We start from the raw sequence: 26,981 nt of genomic DNA on the forward strand, positions 1-26,981 counted from the left end.
TCAAAGCATAGTATGTCGAAAAAAGTCAAAAAGTCATTGTATAGTATGTCGAAAAAAAGTCCTAAAAAGTCATAGTATAGCATGTCTTAAAAAAAAAGTAGTCAAGTAAAAAAAAAAAAGTATGTAAAAAAGTCATAGTATAGTAAGTCGAAAAAAAGTTACAAAAAGTCATAGTATAGTATAGTATGTAAAAAAAAAAGCCATAGTATAGTATGTCAAAAAGTCTTAAAAAGTCATAAAAAATCAGTATAGTATGTCATAAAAATAAAAAAGTCACAAAAATAGTCATAGTCTAGTAAGTCGAAAAAAGTCACAAAAAAGTAATAGTATAGTATGTCAAAAAAGTCTTAAAAGACTCATAGTATAGTATGTCATAAAAAGTCACAAAAGAAAGTCAAAGTATAGTATGTCGAAAAGTTACAAAAAAGTCACAGTATAGTATGTCAAATAAGTCTTAAAAAGTCATAGTATAGTATGTCGAAAAAAGTCATAGTATAGTATGACAGAAAAAGTCACAAAAAAGTCATAGAATAGCATGTCGAAAAAAGCCATAGTATACTATGTCATAAAGAGTCACAAAAAAGTCATAGTAAAGTATGTCAAAAATTAAAAAAAAAAAGTCATAAAAAAGTCACAGTATAGTATGTCAAAAAAGTCTTAAAAGAGTCACAGTATAGTGTGTCGGAAAAAAGTCATACAAAAAGTCATAGTCTAGTACGTCGAAAAAAATCACAAAAAAGTCATGGTATAGTATGTTGAAAAAAGTCATAATATAGTATGTAAAAAAAGTCATAGTATTAGTAGGTCGAAAAAAGTCGTAGTGAATTATGCAAAAAAAGTCATAGTATAGTAAGTCGAAAAGTTACAGAAAAAGCCATAGTATGTCGAAAAAAGTCACAAAAAAGTCATAGTAAAATATGTCGAAAAGTTACAAAAAAAAGTCATAACAAAGTCACAGTATAGTATGTCAAAAATGTCTTAAAAAAGTCACAGTATAGTATGTCGTAAAAAAGTCCTAAAAAAGTCATAGTATAGTATGTCATAAAAAAGTCATAGCATAGTATGTCGAAAAAAGTCCTTGTATAGTATGTCGAAAAAAAGTCCTAAAAAAGTCATAGTATAGCATGTCGAAAAAAGTCGTAGTAAAGTATGTAAAAAAGTCATAGTATAGTAAGTCGAAAAGTTACAGAAAAAGTCATAGTATAGTATGTCGAAAAAAGCCATAGTATAGTATGTCAAAAAAGTCTTAAAAAGTCATAAAAAAATCAGTATAGTATGTCGAAAAAAGTCACAAAAATAGTCATAGTCTAGTAAGTCGAAAAAAGTCACAAAAAAGTAATAGTATAGTATGTCAAAAAAGTCTTAAAAGACTCATAGTATAGTATGTCATAAAAAGTCACAAAAGAAAGTCAAAGTATAGTATGTCGAAAAGTTACAAAAAAGTCACAGTATAGTATGTCAAAAAAGTCTTAAAAAGTCATAGTATAGTATGTCGAAAAAAGTCATAGTATAGTATGACAGAAAAAGTCACAAAAAAGTCATAGAATAGCATGTCGAAAAAAGCCATAGTATACTATGTCATAAAGAGTCACAAAAAAGTCATAGTAAAGTATGTCAAAAATTTAAAAAAAAAAGTCATAAAAAAGTCACAGTATAGTATGTCAAAAAAGTCTTAAAAGAGTCACAGTATAGTGTGTCGGAAAAAAGTCATAAAAAAAGTCATAGTCTAGTACGTCGAAAAAAATCACAAAAAAGTCATAGTAAAGTATGTCAAAAATTTAAAAAAAAATGTCATAAAAAAGTCACAGTATAGTATGTCAAAAAAGTCTTAAAAGAGTCATGGTATAGTGTGTCGGAAAAAAAGTCATAAAAAAAGTCGAAAAAAGTCACAAAAATAGTCATAGTCTAGTACGTTGAAAAAAGTCACAAAAATAGTCATAGTCTAGTACATCAAAAAAAGTCACAAAAAAGTCACATTATAGTATGTCAAAAAAGTCTTAAAAAAGTCATAGTATAGTATGTCGAAAAAGAAGTCATAGTATAGTACGTAGAAAAAGTCACAGTATAGTATGTAGAAAATTCAGAAAAAAGTCATAGTATAGTATGTTGAAAAAAGTCACAAAAAAAAATCATAGTATAAGATGTCGACAAAGCCGTAGTATAGTATGTCGAAAAAAGTCATAAAAAAGTCATAGTCTAGTACGTCGAAAAAAGTCACAAAAAAGTCATGGTATAGTATGTTGAAAAAAGTCATAATATAGTATGTAAAAAAAGTCATAGTATTAGCATGTTGAAAAAAGTCGTAGTGAAGTATGTAAAAAAAGTCATAGTATAGTAAGTCGAAAAGTTACAGAAAAAGCCATAGTATGTCGAAAAAAGTCACATAAAAGTCATAGTAAAATATGTCGAAAAGTTACAAAAAAAAGTCATAACAAAGTCACAGAATAGTATGTCAAAAAAGTCTTAAAAAAGTCATAGTATAGTATGTCATAGAAAGTCACAAAAAAAGTCACAGTATAGTATGTAGAAAAGTCATAAAAAAGTCATAGTATAGTACATCAAATAAAGTCATAGTATAGTATGTCGAAAAAAGTCACAAAAAAGTCATAGTAAAATATGTCAAAAAGTTACAAAAAAAAAGTCATAACAAAGTCACAGAATAGTATGTCAAAAAAGTCTTAAAAAAAGTCAGTATAGTGTGTCGGAAAAAAGTCATAAAAAAAGTCATAGTCTAGTACAGTGGTTCCCAACCTTTTTTCCTTGGCGCCCCCCCTACTCATGTCTAAGAAAAGCTGAGCCCCCCCGAAACCGAAGTTGAGGTAACTCTCGAGATAGAGCCTTACTTTCTTTTTTGATACAGAGGAGTTATCAGCACGGTTACGTTTCTCCTCCATGTTTCATTTATAAAATAGTGATGCCGTGGCGGCAGGAAAAACGAGGATACAACAAAATACTTTTGTATACATTATATATTCTAGTGTATTATCATAATTTGTTTAACATGTGCAAATATATATATATTTTTTTCCTCAACCTCAAACCAGATAAAGACTTGCGCCCCCCCTGTGATCTTCGCCGCCCCCCCTGGGGGTGCCCGGACCCCAGGTTGGGAACCACTGGTCTAGTACGTCGAAAAAAGTTACAAAAAAGTCATGGTATGTTGAAAAAAAGTCATAATATAGTATGTAAAAAAAGTCATAGTCTAGTAAGTCGAAAAGTTACAGAAAAAGCCATAGTATAGTATGTCGAAAAAAGTCACAAAAAAGTCATAGTAAAGTATGTCGAAAAGTCACAAAAAAGTCATGGTATAGTATGTTGAAAAAAGTCATAATATAGTATGTAAAAAAAGTCATAGTATTAGTATGTCGAAAAAAGTCGTAGTGAAGTATGTAAAAAAAGTCATAGTATAGTAAGTCGAAAAGTTACAGAAAAAGCCATAGTATAGTATGTCGAAAAAAAGTCATAAAAAAAGTCAGTACGTCGAAAAAAGTCACAAAAAAGTCATAATATAGTATGTCGAAAAGTTACAAAAAAAGTCACAGTATAGTATGTCAAAAAAGTCTTAAAAAAGTCATAGTATAGTACGTCGAAAAAAGTCATAGCATAGTATGTTGAAAAAGAGGTCATAGTATAGTATGTCAAAAAAGTCTTAAAAAAGTCATAGTATAGTATGTCGAAAAAGAAGTCATAGTATAGTACGTAGAAAAAGTCACAGTATAGTATGTAGAAAATTCAGAAAAAAGTCATAGTATAGTATGTTGAAAAAAGTCACAAAAAAAAATCATAGTATAAGATGTCGACAAAGCCGTAGTATAGTATGTCGAAAAAAGTCATAAAAAAGTCATAGTCTAGTACGTCGAAAAAAGTCACAAAAAAGTCATGGTATAGTATGTTGAAAAAAGTCATAATATAGTATGTAAAAAAAAGTCATAGTATTAGCATGTTGAAAAAAGTCGTAGTGAAGTATGTAAAAAAAGTCATAGTATAGTAAGTCGAAAAGTTACAGAAAAAGCCATAGTATGTCGAAAAAAGTCACATAAAAGTCATAGTAAAATATGTCGAAAAGTTACAAAAAAAAGTCATAACAAAGTCACAGAATAGTATGTCAAAAAAGTCTTAAAAAAGTCATAGTATAGTATGTCATAGAAAGTCACAAAAAAAGTCACAGTATAGTATGTAGAAAAGTCATAAAAAAGTCATAGTATAGTACATCAAATAAAGTCATAGTATAGTATGTCGAAAAAAGTCACAAAAAAGTCATAGTAAAATATGTCAAAAAGTTACAAAAAAAAGTCATAACAAAGTCACAGAATAGTATGTCAAAAAAGTCTTAAAAAAAGTCAGTATAGTGTGTCGGAAAAAAGTCATAAAAAAAGTCATAGTCTAGTACAGTGGTTCCCAACCTTTTTTCCTTGGCGCCCCCCCTACTCATGTCTAAGAAAAGCTGAGCCCCCCCGAAACCGAAGTTGAGGTAACTCTCGAGATAGAGCCTTACTTTCTTTTTTGATACAGAGGAGTTATCAGCACGGTTACGTTTCTCCTCCATGTTTCATTTATAAAATAGTGATGCCGTGGCGGCAGGAAAAACGAGGATACAACAAAATACTTTTGTATACATTATATATTCTAGTGTATTATCATAATTTGTTTAACATGTGCAAATATATATATATTTTTTTCCTCAACCTCAAACCAGATAAAGACTTGCGCCCCCCCTGTGATCTTCGCCGCCCCCCCTGGGGGTGCCCGGACCCCAGGTTGGGAACCACTGGTCTAGTACGTCGAAAAAAGTTACAAAAAAGTCATGGTATGTTGAAAAAAAGTCATAATATAGTATGTAAAAAAAGTCATAGTCTAGTAAGTCGAAAAGTTACAGAAAAAGCCATAGTATAGTATGTCGAAAAAAGTCACAAAAAAGTCATAGTAAAGTATGTCGAAAAGTCACAAAAAAGTCATGGTATAGTATGTTGAAAAAAGTCATAATATAGTATGTAAAAAAAGTCATAGTATTAGTATGTCGAAAAAAGTCGTAGTGAAGTATGTAAAAAAAGTCATAGTATAGTAAGTCGAAAAGTTACAGAAAAAGCCATAGTATAGTATGTCGAAAAAAAGTCATAAAAAAAGTCAGTACGTCGAAAAAAGTCACAAAAAAGTCATAATATAGTATGTCGAAAAGTTACAAAAAAAGTCACAGTATAGTATGTCAAAAAAGTCTTAAAAAAGTCATAGTATAGTACGTCGAAAAAAGTCATAGCATAGTATGTTGAAAAAGAGGTCATAGTATAGTATGTAGAAAAAGTCATAGTATAGTATGTAGAAAAGTCATAAAAAAAGTCATAGTATAGTACATCAAATAAAGTCATAGTATAGTATGCTGAAAAAAGTCACAAAAAAGTCATAGTATAGTACGTCGAAAAAAGCCATAGTATACTATGTCATAAAAAGTCACAAAAAAGTCATAGTAAAGTATGTCGCAAAGTTAAAAAAAAAAAAAAAAAAGTCATAAAAAAGAACCAGTATAGTATGTCAAAAAAGTCTTAAAAGAGTCATGGTATAGTGTGTCGGAAAAAAAGTCAAAAAAAGTCGAAAAAAGTCACAAAAATAGTCATAGTCTAGTACGTCAAAAAAAGTCATAAAAAAGTCATGGTATAGTATGTCGAAAAAAGTCATAGTATAGTAAGTCGAAAAGTTACAGAAAGAGCCATAGTATGTCGAAAAAAGTCACAGTATAGTACATCAAAAAAAGCCATAGTATAGTATGTCATAAAAAGTCACAAAAAAGTCATAGTAAAGTATGTCGAAAAGTAAAAAAGAAAAGTCATAAAAAGGTCACAGTTTAGTATGTCAAAAATGTCTTAAAAAAGTCATAGCATAGTATGTCGAAAAAAGTCATCGTATAGTATGTAGAAAAGTCATAAAAAGTAAGTATAGTGCATTGAAAAAATTCATCGTATAGTATTTCGAAAAAAAAGTCAGGAAAAATACATAGTATGTCAGAAATAAATCATGAAAAAAATCATAGTATAGTATGTCAAAAAAGTGATAGTATGTCAAGAGTTGAACCCCCAACCTCCAATCTTAATTTTAAAGGTGTGATAGAATGATTATATAGGGTATTTCACACTGTTCCTTATGGTCTCCTAATGCGGTATGTTACATTGGTTGGGCTGAAAATGGCCTGGTTGATATTTTATTGTCCCTTATGCATCCCTGTGTTTGGGCCCTATTTGTAACAAGAGCCAAATATGGTATGCTCATGAATATTTAGATGAGCTGCGTGCTGATTGGTTGAGCAAATCCCCATACACACACATTAGAGACGCGCGCTGATTGGTTGAGCGAATCCCCCATATCACAGCTACCCCAAGGTCTTACAAAGCTAACAAAAGCAAACAGTCCGATTTGAATTTAAGGCATTTTTATGAACGTCAGGGGTCTTGTTAGGAGGAGCAGCTAGCATAGCTATATGTCCCATTCAATACAATGGGAAAAGATTGCAGCTAGCTAGCTACACTTTCGGCATAACTATAGTATATTTACAGTTTGAATTTCTTCACACCACTTATATAACATCTACCCCAAAGGTCTTACAAAGCTAACCGTTGTGTCCGATTTGAATTTAAGGTATTTTTATGAACTGAGGGGTCTTGTTAGGAGGAGCAGCTAGCTAGCTATGTGTCCCATTCAATACAATGGGAAACGATTGCGGCTAGCTAGCTACACTTTCGGCATAACTATAGTATATTTACAGTTTGAATTTCATCACGGCATGTATATTACAAAGCTTAGCTAACACTTGTCCGATTTCGGATTTCAATTTAATGCATTTTTGTGAATTTCAGAGGTCTCTTTAGGAGAAGGCTAGCTAGCTCTCAATGATGGACTCCAGCTCACCGCAGCTCTATCAATGAGACACGCGGACAAGAGGCGTTTATTTCCCCAATCGTTTGTTTAAATAACTCAACACACATATCCATTATAAGATTAACTGGAACCTGCGGTAAGAGATTCACTGACCGCGCTCTCAGTCACACACACCGGCCATTTAGCAGGAAGAGGGGAGGGAGAACAGCAAGCTGCAGGCCCTGGACCTCTGTCAGGGAAGCTGCGTTTGGTAGTTCAGTCACCCAGAAAGGGTGAGTTTGCTTGGGTATTGAGCACCGCGGGCTGCCCGCTGTGACGGATCTCAATCGAGCTCACAGCAGGCCGGGGTCTGTGAAGGAGCTGTCTGTGAGGACAGGCAGGGCGGCGATGTAGCAACCCAGGCAGCACCGGCCGCTGAACTCTGACACACAGTCGGACAAAATTTGCAATTAGCCATCAATTTTTGTAAAACGGCCCATATTTGAGCTTTAAATGGTTGATTTCTCGCATAAAAAAGTTTCAGAAGTGAATTTTGTAATGGAATAGCAGAGATCTGCGCGACCTAGATTCAGAAGACTACCTGATCTCAGGTCAGTTGTGTAGCCTATGTAAATGTTGGAGCATGACCGTTCTCTTAATACACCCATGGGCGTGACAAAGGTACAGGTTCTGCGATGCTTACATCAACTTCTAGCTTTGTTGAGATTCGCCCGTTTTCAGCGGCAGTTTCAAAATATGAGATTTTCATAGTAAAGGGGTGTCAATGGGATTTTGAGCTTCTATGTATGTATTTACACACTGAACTGTCGTTATTCAACTATGACAAGGTAAAATCGGTTTTGCATTCTATCACCTCTTTAACTCTAGCAGCTTATTTTACTGAGCTATTTGTGAAGTTTGCAAGGAACTGGTGTGGCGTTGTATTCATTGCTCACATTACACAAGACAAAAAAGACAGTTTATTATGTCAAAAAAGTCTTAAAAAAGTCATAGCAGAGTATGTCGAAAAAAGTCATAGCATAGTATGTTGGAAAAAAGTCATAAAAAAGTCATAGCAGAGTATGTCGAAAAAAGTCAAAGCATAGTATGTTGAAAATAAGTCATAGTATAGTACGCGTAAAAAGTCACAAAAAAGTCATATTATAGTATGTCAAAAAAAAGTCTTAAAAAAGTCATAGTATAGTATGTCAGAAAAAAGTCAGAAAAAAGTCATAGCATAGTATGTCAAAAGAGAAGTCATAGTATAGTATGTAGAAAAAGTCACAGTATAGTATGTAGAAAAGTCATAAAAAAGTCATTGTAAAGTACATTAAAAAAAGTCATAGTATAGTATGTCGAAAAGTCACAAAAAAAAGTCATAGTATAAGATGTCAAAAAAAGTCATAGTATAGTATGTCATAAAAAAGTCACAAAAATGTCATAATTTATGTTATAAAAAGTCATAATATAGTCAGAAGTTAAAGTTGGCCTGGAACAATCCGGAAAGGCGTTCTGGCACCTTCGATTAATAAGTAAATGAGTCAGTGAGTCCATGACTGAGGCAAGTGCCTATGGTTAGGTCACACGTTTGTAATAATAGCAGAACAATCGCAAACTATCTGGTGAAGTCAATTAAACAGGGGAAGATCACGTTGTCAGTAGCCTACAAGTTACAAACAGCAGATGTACTGCTGATCTGGTGTTTTTAGCTGAGCTAGAAAGAGAATATTTGGTTAAAACAGTTGGTGATGCTGTTTTGCCGTCATTGTTCTATGTGAAGTTAGCTGTTGCGTTCTATGTTTAGTAACTGCGTCTGACTCTGTTTAAAAAATAGCCTTTTCAATGCTTGTCAGCAACCAATCCTAAGGATAACTTAGGCAATTTGGCCTCATGTTAATTTGGCACACAGTTAACGCACCAGTCATAATTTAGTTATAATGAAAACTCACCTCCTGGCAATTGCTCCTGTGTTCTTTACCACTGTTTTGGTTAAATTGGTTAAACTGTAATGTTAAATTTGACAATTAAATTTGGAATATCTCCATCCCCTCCCAGAGGAGGTTCCCCCATCTGCCAGATCCCACTTTAACCCCGAAGTATAGTATGTCATAAAAAATAAAAAGTCATTGTATAGTTTGTCATACAAATGTCAAAAAAGTCATAGTATAGTCCATCCATCCATCCATCTTCGTCAGCAGCTCCAGCAAGGGACCCCAAACTTCCCTTTCCCAAGCCACATTAACCAGCTCCGACTGGGGGATCCCGAGGCATTCCCAGACCAGGTTGGAGATCTAATCCCTCCACCTAGTCCTGGGTCTTCCCCGAGGCCTCCTCCCAGCTGGACGTGCCTGGAACACATCCATCACCTTATCGTGGTGGAGAGGTTTGTGTGTCCCTATGAACCTGAGGGCTGTGTTGTCTGGAGCTTGGTGCTCCTGGTAGGGTGTCCCATGGCAAAGTGGTCTCAGGTGAGGGGCCAGACAAAGAATGGTTCAAAAAACCCTATGAATCATCAAGGAAGAGGTGAAGTTACCCTGCCCGCAGGAAGCCCGGGCCCCCGTCTGGAGCCAGGCCCTGTTGGAGAGCTCGTCAGCAAGTGCCTGGTGGCCGGGTTTGCCACGGTCAGGTGCCTTATAGTATAGTAGTATGTCATAAAAATCATAGTATATTTTGTCCTAATAATATTAAAAAGTTATGGTATAATGGTGTCATAAAAATATTAAAACTGTGGCATTGAGGTCCTAAAATGTATGGAAAATGTATTACATATAAACCCTTCAACAATGAAGCATACTGTATGGCATAGCGTGCATAGTATTTACAGTAAAGCTGGGCAATACATCAATATTATATTGATATTGTGATATGAGACTAGATATCGTCTTAGATTTTAGATATCGTAATATTGCATAAGTGTTGTCTTTTCCTGGTTTTAAAGGCTGCATTACAGTAAAGTGATGTAATGTTCTGAACTTACCAGACTGTTAGAACTGTAACTGTTATATTATTTGCCTTTACCCACTTAGTCATTATATCCACATTACTGATGATTATTTATCAAAAATCTCATTGTGTAAATATTTCGTGAAAGCACCAATAGTCAACACTACAATATCATATCAATAGCGAGGTATTTGGTCAAAAATATTGTGATATTCGATTTTCTCCATATTGCCCAGCCCTAATTTACAGTATATGTATCTTAAACATTTTTATGTTGTGCTTTAATCTTATTATAAAGATTACTATAATGTAATATTTTTATAAGCCCTTCTACACAACATATCTACTTATTGTACTATATTATTATTATTATTATTATTAAGTATAATAGTACTCATAGAGCAGTAAACTGTTCCTTGTGTTTTACCACTAATAATAAAAAGCTTACTTACATTCTCCTCCAGTCTGGAGAACTGTTCATCCAGTTTCTTGGGGTCTGTGTTGGGGGGCAGTAAGGTGCTAGAGAGTCGCGGGCGGTCTCCTCCCTCCACCCCCCGCAGCAGCAGCTCTTCAGTGGCATTCAACACCTTCAGGACCTCAGTGGTGATGCTGCGCAGAGATACCGCCGTGTACCTCTACAACACAAAGACAGACTGAAATCTTTGAACACCTGGTATTTTGCAGTTTGATAAGAAGTAAATTTAATTTGAAATGTTTTATGTTAAAACTAGAATTTCCGCCTCGCGGTTGTATGCCTTCGCCAAACAGTCAAGTTGTAGGTAACATCCATTGTGTTTACAGCCATTCAGTCTGTAAACAGCATATTAAAAAGGAAGTTAGGCAGTTAGATGCATACATGAAACTATGAAAGCAAAGGGAGAAGAAAAAAGTGAGTAAAAAAAGTGCAAATGAAGTACACCTACAGCTTAAAGTGCATACTAAGTCCATACTGCCTTCCTAAAGCAAAACAAACTCTCACCTGCTCCAGCAGAGTTGAGATAAACTCTACTGTTTTGTAAAGCTCCATGTCACTAGCCTACAGCACACAGAGAGAAGAAACCACAGGACAGATAGGGAGAAGTAAATCAGCATCAAACAGAGTTGATTAGTAGTTTAGTAGAAGTTACATTGTTATTAAGGAGTTACTCAAATGTAACGGTTTTCTTCTAAGTGAGCCTTTGTAACTTTCATTGAGCTCTGTGACCACAAGTGGCAATTACAAGATGGGCCATTTTAAAATAATGTATGATGATAAAATTTGTATTGGTCGCACAAATCATCTAGCAGATGCCAATTGACAGATTTAGGGCCCTATCTTGCACCCAGCACAGCGCAAAGTCCAACGCAAGTTTCTTTGCTAGTTTAAGACCAACGCAGTAGTCAATTTCCCGTCCAGCACCCACGTCGTTTAAATAGCAAATGCACCTGCGCCCATGGGTGTGCTGGTCTTACAGGGAGGTGTGTTCAGGTGAATTCTTGGCATATTGCTATCTTGAGGCAGCGGGAAGTGATCGCGCCATTGACCAACAAAAACCTGGTCTAAAGTCAATAGTGCAGCATTTCATTGTTATTTTAACAGCAAATTAGTACAATGCGCCTAGGCTTTTGCACAGCGCAAGCACACTATGCTTGTTACACACACACACACACACACACACACACACACACACACACACACACACACACACACAAAAGATTACAAATATTACGGTGCAAATCCGCCATTATAATAGCAATGCGCCAAGGTAGAAAAGCGCCTGGCTTTTAAAGGGAATGGGAGATGAAAATCTGATTGGTTTATTGCACGTTATGCCCAAAACACACCTATGAAGACTATGACACTAAGTACAACCCTTTTGGACCATGTGCCCGGCACACGGACCCTTTTTTCCGCCGTCAAACTAGCAATGCGCTTAGATCGTTAAAATAGGGCCCTTAGAGGAGAATGGACAGGAAAGAAACAAACGGCTTGGTATTTCCGTGAGAATAGGTACACGTTCTGCTTTAAGAGGCCAAACCAAGTGAGGCTGTAGCATCAAAACCTCTGAATGTATTCCAAATGTGCAACGGTGTGTTTTATTGCTAATTTATTCAACTTTTCCTTTGTTAAAGGGAGAATGTGTTATTTCCCTTTCAAAAGTTACATAGACTCACTTTAATGCTAAAATCACAACAGACTGTTAGTGGAAAACATAGGGTATACATGGGCTTTTGAAACGGCATAGGACTTTTGTTACTCTTGCAGGGAGTGTTAGCCACCAACGGTAATGTTGCATGTATTATGTATCACTGTCCAGAGTGAGATTAAAAAATGTAGTTCTTACGCTTTGAATCTCCTCAGGTGACAGTAAACCCTCCTTTAGAGAAGAGATGCTGCTCTGCTCCATGTCCTCTGCATTTTCCAGTCTTATATCCGTTTCTTTATTTTCAAAAGCTCCCTCTGCAGTATCTTCTTGCGTCTCTATCATTTTCCACTCAGTCGTAACATTTCTGTCCTCTTGTTCGTCATGATCCTTACGTGTCTCTTTGATTTCTAAAGGTCTTTTTTCTTGTGCATCTCCATATTTTTCCTGCTCATTGTCATTTTTACCTGTGGCATCTCCACTCTCCTTATTTCTGGAAATATCTCCTTGAATTTGCTCACATACATTTTCTCCTGGTCTTTCTCTCACAGTCGATTCTGGCATCAAGTTGTCGTCTTGACTTTGGACCCCTTTAGCGCTTTCTGTCTCCTCGGATTCATTTGTGCTTTGTGCATCAACTGCGGTTTCCTCAAATCTATTTTCAAACCCAATTTTTACATTCTCATCGGTCTCTACTTCCTCTGGCTCTATATTTATGCTCCCATTTTCTGCAGCTTCATCCTTTGATGTCTCTACCTGCATGTCATCCAAAGTCATCATTAACATGCTGCTGATTATTCTGTGAAATTCTGCATCTTCCTCATCGCTGTCTGCTGCTGTCTCCTGACTCCCTTTGCTTTCTCTAATATTTTCCTCTTCCTGTCTCTCTTTTCCTTCCTCTTTGTCTGGCCACTTCTCTTGTTGGACTTTTGTCTCATGTAAGGATAATATCTCGTCCGTTTTCTCTGCTTGCAGCGACTCCATCTCTTGTCTTTCCTCTGTCTCTTTTGCTTTTTTAGCCTTGTCCTCTTTCATAACTTCCACTTCTTCACATATATGCCCCTTTACCATTCTTTCATTCTCATCTGTTACTCTCTCCTCCATGCAATGTTTATGTTCCTCTACCTCTGTTTGATCTTGTTGGACAACTTCAACTTTTTCATCACTGCTCTCCGTCTTTCTTTCCTCAATTTCATACCTTAAATCAAACATTGTCACATCCAAATCTCCAAATGATTCTCTCCTTTTCCGATTCTTTCCCACTGCTTCCTCCCTCTTAATTCCTACTTCATTTACTTCCTGCTCCACCTCCATCTCATTCTCTCCAACTCTGTCCAGCTCATCCTCAGTGGAAGAAAACTGGGAAGCACTAACTAGACTGGCCAAATCACGCAGTTGAGCAGCATGGATGTCTTTTTCCGCCTCCAGTTTCCACAGCTTCTCTTCGTCTATCGCTTCCTTCCCCTCTTCACCTCTGCCTGCTCGGTCTAACTCATCCTCCGAGGATGAAAACTGGGTGGCGTTGGCTTGGTTAGCTAATCGGCACACTTTCACTGCCAGGTCCTCCTCCTCCTCGCCTGTCTTCTTCTTCTCTTCATCCATGACGCCAACTCTGTCCAGCTCATCCTCTGTGGAGGAGAACTGGTTGGCCCGGACTTCTTTTTCCAGCTGACAGAGTTTAGAACTAAGTCCGTCTGTCTTTTTCACCTTTTGATCCATATCTTCACCCCTGTCTCCTTCCCATTCTTCTTTACTCTGACCAGCTTTGTCTAACTCATCAGTAGATGAGAAGTATGTGAGTGTGGACTTTGCGATGAGCCTGAATAATCTGTATTTCATCTCTTTATCATCTACGTCTTCCTCTTCCTCTGTTCTTTTTTCATCCAAGTCAATCTCCATCCTCCACAGCCTCTCATCTTCTTCATCTCTGTCCTCACTCCCCCGTCTCTTTTCCTCCCTCAGTCCATCATTACCGGCATCTCTCACTTCTTCTTCTCCGGTGGAGGACTCAGAAACGCGGCCTGCTAGTGGATGTAGCTTTAGCGTGAGCTCCTGCTCAATCTGATTTGCTCCATGTCCTGTCATGTCACCCTCGAGGTGAAAAGGTTCAGGGGTTGCAGCATCAGAAGGATGTTGCAAATGGTTGTCTTTGTTGCTGTAATCCTGTGAATGTAAGATATAACAGATTTAAGAATACATGTATATTTCTGTGGTTAATGAAGTATGACTTTCTCTAATGTTTCTAACATTTGCTTTTGAGCATTTATTATTTGTATCTGTGTAATTTAGGCAGCATTTCAACTCTACAAAGGCAAATAAAACAAGACCTCTGCACAAGCTATACCAACAATTGTTTGTATTTTATTAAAGTTTTATTATATTCTTAGTTGCCATTAATTAGGTACACTAAACTAAAACGGATTACATTTAATACAACAGTCCTGCAAAAACATTCTACCTTCATGTGAAACATTTTTAAAAAGGGCGTTGATTCTTTACTGATACTTTATGGTAATTTATGAGGCTGTAGTTTGTGGTGCTGTTGAATTAAATTACACCCCCATTAATACATATAGGGTATATATAGGGTACTTCATTTTTATTTTCAAATAATCTTTTATTCTTATTTATTCAAAACAAAAGAAAGGAATTCACAAACCTTTAAAGGAAATTGAATATGTTATAGAACCAGAATTGGCAGTTTCACATAGTTATGTAAAGCCTACTTGGCTACATCATTATTTCGATTAAACTCTTTCGCTGTGAGTCATTAAAAGACTTTCCCATCTCATTTCATCTCATCAGTTTGTAGTTTAATGTAATTTATTTCTTACCAGCACAGAAGAAGACAACTCTTTTTTGCTCCTCTTTTTCCTCCGCGATCTCCTGACTTTTCCCACATCCGGCTCTGCAGCCACCTTGCTCTCCTCTTCCACTCCGGCTCTTTCCACGTTAAAGTTCACATCGATGATGCTGGTCCTAAGGGAGGATGAAGGTCGCCTGATCTCTGCGGGTACCTTCCTCTTATAAAGAGCCAACAGAGGTGTGTTAGGCTTCCAGTTCCCCTCAGAGTCTGAAAACAGATCATCTCTGCTGCCTCGGCGGCCCATCAGCGGGGATGGGATCCTGTCACGGGTGTCCTGCAAGTTGGAGTTAGAATCCGTCATCTTCCTGTGGATCTCCTGGAGGACGGCACCCCAAGATCTGTCAGGGTCGGGTTTGGTTTCGAGGTCAGAGCCCATGCCTTCGTAGGCGGACACCACTTCAGACTCCCTCTCCAAGGCACTGAAGACCAGGCTCTTTCTTCTGGTCAGCAGGCTGGGACGAGACAGCTGAGCGCTCTGCAGGGCGATCCAGTTCCCGTCTGGGCTCTTCAGCACTGAGGACACACCTACACACACGCATGCATGCACACACAGCAATTACTTTTTGATAATCGATTAAGTAAAATCTTTGAGCTAAAATAGAATTTGATGCTTCTCTTGGTTGATAATAAATAGAATATTTTGAATGTGCAAAGATAACCAATTACTGGCAAAAGAAAACCTAAAAGAACTGGTGGGTTTATAAAGATAAAGAGCAACAAGATCTTACCAGTGTTTTCCAGCCGGTCTACACTCTTCCAGGTTGACATAGCTAACCCACCTCCGTCCTTCTTTAGCGCCTGTGAGGAGTCTTGTATCAGACCTGGGGGGTCATTGTCCAACAGGGAGAAGGCAGAGTGTGACCTCTGAGAGGAGAAAGATGACAAATAAAAATGAGTGATTGTTGTGTCACAGTCACACTGGATGTCTGACTCTGCAATAAGATGAAGTCAGTGGAGCAGGTTGACCAGGTTAACCAGCAGAGGTCAGCACATGTCACCATAAGTAAAATACTCATTCTGCAGAAAAATGGTCCCTGTCACTGATATATAATCTTATATCTGACAATATTAAGATTGTTATTACTGATGCATTTATGTGTAAGCAGCATTTTACAGTAGCTGCTTGAGGAGCTAGTTTTGCAAACTTTATATACAGTTTGTTAGTTTAGTCCAGTGGTTTTTAACTAGGGGTCGAAGCGCCTCCAAAGAGTCACAAAATAAAGCCGAGGGGTCGTGAGATGATTAATGAAGCAGGAAAGAAGGGGGAAATACTAAATTCTGCTACACAAATGTGTACTTATATTTTGGACTTTTCGCTTATCTTTGCTTTGTTTTTAATAAATATCAGATAATTTTACCTGTTGAAAAAAAAAATGTTTATAGCATTTTTCAAACTCTTAGTTATGGATAGTGGTTTGAACCTCAAAAATCTAGAACTGTTAGGCTCAAGTTGGTGAAACTAACATAATCAAACCCTGACCATCTGGACCTCCCAGGTATTTCCCTACAACACAAGCAATGCTTTGATAAAGCTTCGTTTAAGCTTCTAACAGTCATACCTGCAAACTCAGAAGGGCTGAAAAAGGTGACACATTTTAAAGGTTACACCTTTTAACCGTGTTTACTCCAGCTGCTAGCTAACGGTAGGCTAACATTACCTGCTGCCAAGTGTAGTGTTAACTAGCGTGACATGCGGCGATGTTTAGGTTGCCTCTAACATCCGTTTTCGGAGCATCAGAGAGAAGCGCAAGCATTTCAGTGGCACCGAAATCCGCATTGCAATTTGGTCCAGTAGATAACGGTCGTTAAGGCACCGGTGCCGAATTAGCACCGGTCCCCAAAAAAAGCAACTCTTCAAATCTACATGATTCACGTGGATTACATTTTCCCATTCAAAACGGCGATTTTCGCCTAGTTTGCAGGTATGAACAGTTATCTTATTTAAATTAAACCATCTGAGAAGTTTAGAGGGGATATTTGTTTTGCAAACAACTCAAAAGACATCTGAACTCATAAATACAGTTTTATTTGTAAAGGGTATCAAGCCAAAATAGTTGGCAACCACTGGTTTGGTTTAATTTTTAATAATAAATGAAAGTACTAGATGCACTTTTCGCAACTGTTTGTTCTACACAGCCATTGTACATTTATTGTACAGTAAAACTTTAAGTGAGTGTGACTTGTTTACCCAGAGGCTTGGTTGGTGTTTAAGGGAGCTGGAGGCTTGATCACAGTCGGACTGATGATGATGATGATAAAGGTCAGTGTTGTGTTCAAGTGGCCAATCCTGGCCATATTCTGCCCTCATCTCAGCCAAAGCCTTCCTCGTACTAATAATCTAAGAGAGACAGAGACATGATTAGTGCTGCATATGGCTCTGTACAAACACACAACACAAACATCTGCAGGTGTTAATGGTTTTGCTTTAAGATGTACTTGAAATCAACATAATCACACACTATAAACGGTTACTGTGCAAAGGGAGTCAGACAGCAAAATCTTAATATTTCTCTTCTTACTTTTTGCACAATAGTTTTGGCCAGTTCCTCAATGAGCTCTCCTCTGTGCTCCCGCAGATAGTGAGCCTCATTCTGCTTCTCCTGGTAAACAAACAAACCAACACACAAATAAGAAAGCTATGTGGAGCACCACACACACAAAAATACGCACTATAAGCTGATTACTCCTCCAAACACATGCTCTAAATATACATACAGTATTTGCTGTAGTCAGTTCAACGATTAGATTAGTGAAGAAATAAATATTTTCTAACATACTATAGTATTTTAGAAAGTGGCTGCAGAAACAGAAATTTGGGATTGTTCTGGAACATGTATTATGCTTATTTAGCCACCTAGGAAAACATTGTGAGATATGAACCAAGGTACAGAGATCAATTGCAATAGGGGGCCGCGTTGTTTGTACAGTATTTGTTCCGTGTCTCTTTGTAGTCATTTGCGTCTCTTGTTGAAAAACTGCAGCTGAACTTCAGTATTTCCTTTACACTTGAGATGACGCCAGTCTGTCATACTTCCATCTAAAACTTCACAGCAGATCCACACTGACACAGATATTATTGCTAAACACTTCAGAACAGTTTGCAAAATATTTTAGATGCAGAAGGTTACATTTTCATAAAACAGTGTTATTATGCAGTTCTGAGTTTACTGTATTTTAATGAAATTACACAATCAGGAGGCAGGATATCCCTACTTTTAACTGAGTTTTGTGACTTTCCAACAACAAATAATCAGTTTAAACAGAGACTCCATTCAGTAATCCATTGATGAGTCAAAGCCTCCCTCATGGCGGTTTACAAACCTTCTGCATCTGAGGAGACCAGGTAAGTTTATCATATCAATAGTGTCTCTTGTGAAAGACGGAAGTGTTTTCAGGTTGATAAACAAAGGGAACTTTATGTTGAGTGTAAAATACAGGAATTCAATCAACATATAATCTTTCTATTTTTCTAGAGTTTGTTATAAACAGTGTTCTAAAATTGTGAAGTAAAAGTATCTTCTTTATGTTCAATATGACCAATGATCCACGTTATTTTGCATTGTTTTGTTGGCCTAACAATGGCATTGTCTTACACTGTAGTATTAAACTGTCATTTGTATTGCAGCATAATCCTGATGGTTTTCCATAATCTGATTTAAACTCTGACTCAAAAGAGAAAAAGCAGATAAATCAGATTGAGGAACATGATGAAAGGACTGCAGAGGATACTGTACTTAAAGTACATGTGTTGCAGACCTATAAAAAAATAGCATACTGCAGTATCTACAATACAGTTCTTTCTGAAAAAGGTAATTATAGTGCACAGATGTAAATTAATGTCAAAGAAAACAACTTAACGGTTTTGGGAGACATAGTGCAGGACAGTGTGTGCAGATAAGCAATTCAACAATACATATATAATGACAGACTATTTATAAGACAAGCTAAACAACCTGATTGGCAGTGTCGGACTCAGCCTTGGAAATGGCCTCGTCTACAGCCTCCTCTGCCACCCGCAAGGCCACAGTGAGTGTCTCTGCCATGCTGTGCTCTGAACACAAAGAAACAATCACTTGTTTTGTTGTTACCTGAATGATGCTTTAAACGGAATTGAAATCAAAGTAACAGACAGAGATGTGACCATCAGGCTGCTGCAGCTTTTCATTCATGTTTGCAGTCACTAATCCTGTTAGTGCAGTGAACTGGGAGAATGAGAAGTGAGGGCAGAGTGGGACAGCAAACAAGAGAGCAAAACAGCATAAATCAAGATCAAAATGCATCCCTCCACTGCTTCATCTGCTGTAAAGCACTAGGTTCTGGGAATAAATATAAGTTCATGGATGGATTCATGAGAGGATTACAAAGACCCAAAAATAAACTTGAACTGAAAAATGTAGCAACAGAGGGTCAGTGGTGGCAAGTTTCTTATAGAGATTGAATTAGGCACTCACTTTTAAGAGGCTGAATTACCAACTGGGGCAACTGACTCATGGCCTCAAAGATTACAGTTTACTGAAATGATTTTTTAACAACTGACATGGAATGGGTCTTACAATGACTCAAGCATTACTTAGATCCTTAGAGAGTTAATTGGTCCTGGTAGTGGTATTAGCTTTACCTTATTTTACATTTGTGTACTTCAGTACACAAAAATAAAATTACCAGAACCACATAGAGAGCTACAACTAATGCTTATACTAGTGCAGTATATACTTCTATACTTTCTATACAGTATTATTACTACTACAGTAGGTGCTTTGAGGGACTCAAGCACTGCTATCACTACGGCAGTACCACTAATATGAGATACAGTATACAGTATTTATAATGCACAAATCCTGAATTGGCTATTCACATATGATAAACATGTACAGTACCTGGGAGATGAAGGAAAAATCCCTTTATAGGTTCAACTTCTTTCTTCTGTTTCTCAGTGCATACTTTCTTTGAAATGTTGCACATACACATAATGTAAACAGATTATGTTGAAGTATATCCTTTGGTTTTGCATACGTGCTACCAGAAGATGTCAAGGCACAGAAATAAAAGCTTAAATTCTATTAATCCAAAAAATTAAAAAAATTTACAAAATGCTTCACATAAAAAGGTGTACAGTACAAACAAAGATCTGTGAAATCATTATAAAACATGTCTGCACCTTCACTTTGTCTGTAGAAAGTTGAGTCGCTCCCACAGATGCTGCCCTCATTGCAGATACTCTCCTCGTAGGCGCTGCCCTCTGCACACACACACACAGACGTCACACAGATGTCATGTACATGAAAAGACAGATGCAGCAGATTCACATGGGATTAAGACGTCATCCTGAGACTATACCAAGGTTGTTGTTTTTTAAATGAGATGGGACATTAAGAAAAAGATGAATAAATAAATACAAAAAGGAAAGTGTGCCTTTCATGTTTCACTTGGTCGTTCACTTTTAATGTGTGTAATGGCTGTATCATATGGTATCAATTGAATGCATCAACTACAGTATATAGTCTCTAATAACAGAAAATATCATAGAAATTATGATGATTACTTTGCATATGTTATTAATGCAGGAATCTCAAATGAATTGTCCCTAATGAGATTTTTGTTGTTGTCAAGTTTTGAAAAAAAAAATAGATTACCATGTATTGTGCTTGGTTATTTTTTTTCCCTCATTAATTCAGACATTCCTTTAAAATATTGCATGCAATTAAAGATAGATTTTCTTTCAATTTTTTTGTACAAAAAGCAAAAAAAATGTATTTGTTTCTCTACTGAACTTTCATTTCAGTTGGGACAAATTATAACTTATTATTGTACTATAACTGGTCTATTCCATTTGTATTTTATTTCATCTAATTTTTAAAGAGTAATTTTGTTACTTCCGCCAAGGAGATTATGTTTTCAGCTTGGTTTGTCCCATATACTGTATGAAATAGGATTGTCCTTTTTTTGTTGGTTTGTTTGTCAGCAATATTAAGGAAGACTACTGGCCCGATTTTCATGAACTTGGTGAAAGGGTGTAGCATGGACCAAGGAGAATCCATTACATTTTGGAGCAATCCAGATCACAGGGCGGATATACATTATTTTTCACTTAATGCGAGATTTGCATTTGTGCTGCATTCATGTGGTGTCAAAATAATTAGAAAAACGACTTCCTGACTGGGAAGATTCACATTAACACTGTGAGATAGGGCATGCCTTGGCAGAGGTCTGCAGTCTCTGAATAGATTTTATTGTCTTTTTTATTGCTTGTTCTTAAATCCCATTCTAATCTTTGCCATGTGAATTACTTTGAATGGCCTGTATTTGAAATGCTCCATTTAAATAAAGCCTACAAATTTAACCCAAAACAACAAAATATAACTATAAACAGAATTAAGAAAATACAAAAAAACATAAGTTGATGACATATCTGTGCTGTTAATATAGTTTAAACATAACATACAGGATATCTGCCCTTAAATTATAAAAGTTTGAGATCTTAACTACATAACTTAATTTTAGAGAGTTTGTGATAGATCAGCAGAGTTCAGTCAGTCAGTTTCTCCTTTTTAACTGTGAGCCCTAATCTCTTTTCATGTCATGTAAATATTCATGCAACAATGCAGCCATTTGTAGTTATATAAGTGCATTAGAGAGGCCGCGTGGTATTACCAGGCGACCTGATCTGTGCTGCTGGTTTAGAGGTACAGTAGAGTACACAGGGTCACTCCCAATCATTTTATGGGGCAAAGAGACTTAGACCAACTGTTGATTATTTTGAAAATGCAGAATGCACTCTACTCTTTTATTGCCAAAAATCCCTAGAGGCAAGCATTCATGTGTGTGAGATATCCTGTGAAGACAGAATTATGTATTTTCTGCAGCATGGACTTTGTTCCTGTGACCCCTGGGGTGTGTGTGTGTGTGTGTGTGTGTGTGTGTGTGTGTGTGTGTGTGTGTTTCTGTGTTGTAACATCTAATGAGTTTTGACACATTTGGCCGCAGCACAGGGACAAAAAGACTCATGACCAACACAGTTAGCTCCACAACATCAGCTAAAAGGTCACAGTAACCCTAAAGGCCCCATGAGAATCTCAGGAAGGTGAACTGACAGCTTCATACATGAGTATATGTATGTCACTGTAATATGTTTATACATAAGAAACATAATACTAATGTGATGTGCATCCTAAATGTATATGATGTATACAGTAGAAGCTACAATCACAGAAGTTTAAGTCATCCTTGTATCAGTATAACATTTACATTTTTACCAAAGATTCTCAAGAAAATTAGGAATCATACTGTAGATTAAACCATTCTTTCCCGGTTATAAAAATACAAATACAATCTCACAGAGATCATCAAGAGCAGGACAACATGTAGGGCCCTATTTTAACGATCTGAAACGCAAGCATCAAATGCCAAATGCAAGTAGCTTTGTGGGCGGATCTCGGGCGCTGTTGCTATTATACCGCCAGGATAAATGACTCTTGTGCCTGACGCAAATCTAAAATGGGTTGGTCTGAAGTAACTACATTACTCATAGGTGTGGTTTGGGCGTAACGTGCAATAAACCAATCAGAGCATTATCTCACATTCCCTTTAAAAGCAGGCGCGCTTGTTCCATGGTGGATTGCTATTAGGGACTGTTTGGTATTTATGGAATGGACCACCGGAGGAAAATAGGGGAGGGTCATGTCTTTGTATTCTTTGTTGATGGGAGGGTCACCCAACTTTTGTATTCATGAGAACAGCAAAATTTCAAAGTGGCTTGTTTGGTGCATATTTATCCATGTAGCTCCATGTAGCTCTCTCAGTCTCGGTCCCTATCGCTAGCAGATAGATCCCTCCTTGTTTAGTCAGCCAGACAATTTGAGCTGTAGCTTTAGAGACCGTGGGATTTCCCAAACTGAATAAATCCCGCTCACACATATAAACACAAAACTGATTGCTAGCTCCATCGTGTTGTAACTAAGACATCTGCTGAAAAAAAATATTTTATTCATTAGCACAATTGCCGTACTGTTTAGTTAAAAAAAAACATCCAAAACACCGTACAGAAACATAGCAGACCAGACGCAAGCTTTTATTTTGAGAAGTCGAAGCTCGTGCCGCGGACACATAGGCATATATAAAATGGACCAACAGATTCCCGTTGCTCTGGACGGAGACCAGTGAAGGATATTAGAAGCACTTTTCTGGTGATAGCTGAGCGTTGTGCAGCCTCCAACTGAGCTCGAAGACGTAAATGTGACGTGAGCAACCTGTCTGAAAGTTGTAAGTCTTCTGGTAGCTGTACCAAGAGAAATCTCAATCATTCCAAATCTTGCAGAGATGGAGAACGTAGGTATACAGTACAGGCCAAAAGTTTGGACACACCTTCTCATTCAATGAGTTTCCTTTTTATTTTCATGACTATTTACATTATAGATTCTCACTGAAGGCATCAAAACTATGAATGAACACTAATGGAATTATGTACTTAACAAAAAAGTGTGAAATAACTGAAAACATGTCTTATATTTTAGATTCTTCAAAGTAGCCACCCTTTGCTTTTTTATTAATAAGGGAAAAAATTCCACTAATTAACCCTGACAAAGCACACCTGTGAAGTGAAAACCATTTCAGGTGACTACCTCATGAAGCTCATTGAAAGAACACCAAGGGTTTGCAGAGTTATCAAAAAAAGCAAAGGGTGGCTACTTTGGAGAATCTAAAATATAAGACATGTTTTCAGTTATTTCACACTTTTTTGTTAAGTACATAATTCCATATGTGTTCATTCATAATTTTGATGCCTTCAGTGAGAATCTACGATGCAAATAGTCATGAAAATAAAGGAAACACATTGAATGAGAAGGTGTGTCCAAACTTTTGGCCTGTACTGTATGTAAGGAGATAACCTAGGCACAGGCTAATTATTGCTAACTAAAATGCTAGTTAACATTAGTAATTAAACTTAAACAGCTAATGTGAGTCGAAACTGCCTGCGAGCTTCTCCTGTACTGTAATTTATCTACTGTGCGACAGTAAGTCACGTGGTTATGACACAATCGTTAGCCTATTTTTACAAAAACGTCTGCTACGGAGCCATAACGTGAGGTACAAGGTAATGGAGCCTTTTATACATTGTTGTGTTTCCAAATAAACAATGGACAAATAGAGTCTTTAAACGCTTCAGATGTAAAGTTATTCGCTGTCAAAGTGGCGCCAAAATGAATGGCAGTTAATGGAATGCTAATGGATGATGGCTTGGTAGCATCAAAATGGCGCCATAGGAGCTACGCGTTCCGGGGAGAGGGTTACCCCCTTGCGGACAGCACCCGCCGGGAAGCAAAATTATGAATCCCACTATGGCCACGCCAAGACGCACTTGGCGTGGCCATAGTGGTCAATTGGTTGGGGTTAGGCATTGACCTTGAGTGGTTAAAGATGAAATGAACTGAAATAATCAGCGTTGATAATGTGTTGGTTATGACAAATAAAAGTGAATTACACTAAAAATTTTAATTACAAAAAATCAATATAGCTTTTTTTAAAGCAACACAAAAATTACGTTTGTTAGTATTAGAACGCTGATAATTTTGATGACGTCACTGGCATTGTAGGACCTGCGAAGGTATATAGGCAGCATATTAAATACACATGAAAATGAGTAATTTTAATGGCATGGGTTACGCATTTGAGCCTGTGAGGGACAAGCCTGTAGTGTCTGACTACCACCACATGGAGGATGATCAGTTTCAGGCTACACCTTTGGATCATTTGGGGGGGAGTGACCTTCTTATTGTCTATGGGAGTGACTGGTGTGTGTGTGGGCGCTGCCGGAGCATGGACTCTGCAACTGAATCCATCTGTGATTGGACAAATTCATCCAATGGAATCGCTTGTTAAGTTACCTGCACGCAAAATGTTAAAACCAAAATAAATAAAGTTTGAAAAAAGAAAAAAAAGTTTGCTGCCCGTAGGAGAGTCACCCAGGTTAACCTGAAGTTAACCCTAGATGCACGGAGGATTCACGAATTTTGCCGCGGCAGATTTTTTTTCCTTGTGGTCGTTGATGGATATTGCACAAATGGATACTGCACAGATACCTCTTACTATGGAACGAGCAGCTTTTTCTGCGAGTTGAACTCTCTCTGCATCAACGATGTGCCCTGAGGCGGTGAACATCAGCTAGCATCAGGGTGAGTAGAAAGGGACATTGGAGTCGGTTTACAGACCTGCTGTGGTTTAGCTAGCAGCTAGTAACGCATTATTATTGATCTGTGATCATCAGAGTCAGGATTTATTCACACAGTCTATGGTCGGAGTGCTAGCTTGTGGAGTTTGACATAAATGTTTCCAACGTGTTTACCTGCTAGCCCTTTCCCTAGGTTGGAGCGTTTGGTATCTAGCTTGGTTTTGTGACCCACTTTCAATGAAAGGCCAGTGTGTCAGTCTCAGTTTGGTTGAACGCTATAAAGCCTACCCGTTAGGCTTTATTTGTGCGTGTAAGTGAACATGTACGTGTTTTGTGTATGTGACAACAACATTACATCCAGCCCTTTGCCTAGTAGACTTGCTAGCATGCTGGATAACAGCTAAACATCCCTCTCTGTCCCCTGATGTGAGCGTTTCAGCGCCCTGTCTCTGCGGCAGATAGCATCGCTGGTGTTGGTACTTGCCGTTGGTCTATCGGTCTGCCCTGTACTGTAGTCTGAAAAGTCGATCATTGAGGGTATGGCCTCAGGTTTCAGTCTGTTGGACTTAACCCTCACCAGTGACCCTGTTGTATCAAAAGTACAGCTCTCGCAATAGTCTGTCGCTAAAAATGCTGGCTAAAGCCAGGGGCTGTTGGAGGGCTAGCCAGTTTTAAGGCAGCTAGCCATGAGTTGAGGACTGGTTTCCTTGTCAAAGGTAGCCTGTGGAAATGTATTGTAACCCCAGCTGCCTTAGCCCTATACAATTCATTACTGCAGCCAGGGGTAATACAGTATGAACCCCCCTAAACCTGTTGGTTTCCGTTTCCTCAGCCATGTCCGTTAGCCTCAGACTGTTTATGTTCTATGGCTGCTTACCATGCCAGTGACGTAGCAGGTTGTGGAATTCCAACATGGCGGCGCCCATGTAACAACAACAACACTTTCAATGTACCATTTCATCCCTTTTAACAAATTCAGCCATTTTAATCATTGTACCAACAAGAAGAAATAAAATACATCTGTTATATCACCTTTACTCAAATTCCAGTTCAGTTCATCTTTAAGGTTAGGATAGCCGATTGGTCAGGGGATAGGACCTGAACAAATCAGGTTACATTACCTTGCGTAAGCATGGACGCTTAGCCAATAGTAGCTATTGAAGGGCGGGTCTTGGCGTGGCTATAGTGGGAAAAAAAATATATCACAGCCGGGAAGGCATGAGATGAAGGGTCTCCAGGTTGCAGCCATACCCGACTCAAATATGCTTTCGGTCCCGGTGATTATTTGTGAAATTGTGCAAACAACAGCCTTTTCAAGGCATTTGATAAGGAAGGAGTGGTAGCATGCAAGCTCCCAAATTGACGCTCGTCTGAGAAATGAGTTTTGGATAATGTTCAGCTTCGGCAGCTTTACCTATGCTAAAATATACAATGACTGAGGAAGCATAGTGATTAGTACATAGCAACCAGTGTTGAATGTCTTATTCCCCAGTGTCCTTTTTTGAATGGTATCAATGTTTTATTGTTTAATTTCATGTGAATACTAGTTTACTAGATGAGTTGACTTAGTATTTGAATTAATGCAGTAATGCAGGAAGTGTGCATTTAGTTTCCATGCTTATTGTGTTTCTACAACAATGGTAGTGAGTAAATCTACTGAAATGGCCACCACACCATAACAGAGTAGTGTGATGTATAAGATGAGAATGCAGAGGCTTAGTTACATATGCCATGGCTGCAGAACAACAATGGGCATCTGTACATCTTTGCCAAGTGCAAACTAGTACAGAAGGCATCAATAAATTGCTGGGGAAGGTCATCCCTTTTCCCTCCCCAATCATTTTGGAGAGTCATCCAAAATGTATTGCTAGTGAAGGGAGGGTCAGGTCTATTTTGACTTAAGATCCCAAAACTCCTCTGGTGGCCCATGAAATAAATACCAAACAGTCCCTTTATTGGCATATTTCTTTAAACCATTCACAATCGTCTTGGGCGCTAAGCATCGGGCAGAGCCACTGTGCCTCGGGTAGGAAAGTTTTTT

At 37.5% G+C, this 26,981-nt stretch overlaps 1 protein-coding gene across 7 annotated transcripts in view; it reads right to left on the minus strand.

Moving 5' to 3' along the window:
- myripa (myosin VIIA and Rab interacting protein a) overlaps positions 1-26,981 on the minus strand; it is a 68,508-nt gene that overhangs the window by 9,903 nt on the left and 31,624 nt on the right. For 5 of the 7 annotated variants that reach the window (XM_028592656.1, XM_028592654.1, XM_028592657.1 and 2 more), the window contains exons 7-15: positions 19,934-20,014; positions 18,729-18,826; positions 17,295-17,375; positions 16,964-17,113; positions 15,504-15,639; positions 14,744-15,300; positions 12,111-14,072; positions 10,766-10,822; positions 10,239-10,421 (exon numbers count right to left, since the gene is read on the minus strand). In XM_028592656.1, the coding sequence (XP_028448457.1) occupies positions 10,239-10,421; positions 10,766-10,822; positions 12,111-14,072; positions 14,744-15,300; positions 15,504-15,639; positions 16,964-17,113; positions 17,295-17,375; positions 18,729-18,826; positions 19,934-20,014 (3,305 nt within the window). Of the gene's footprint in view, positions 1-10,238; positions 10,597-10,765; positions 10,823-12,110; positions 14,073-14,743; positions 15,301-15,503; positions 15,640-16,963; positions 17,114-17,294; positions 17,376-18,728; positions 18,827-19,933; positions 20,015-26,981 lie in introns of those variants that run through there. The other 2 variants (XM_028592659.1, XM_028592658.1) reach the window with 2 other exon arrangements.

This window comes from Perca flavescens, chromosome 12 (assembly GCF_004354835.1).
Source record: "Perca flavescens isolate YP-PL-M2 chromosome 12, PFLA_1.0, whole genome shotgun sequence".
Lineage (NCBI taxonomy): Eukaryota > Metazoa > Chordata > Actinopteri > Perciformes > Percidae > Perca > Perca flavescens.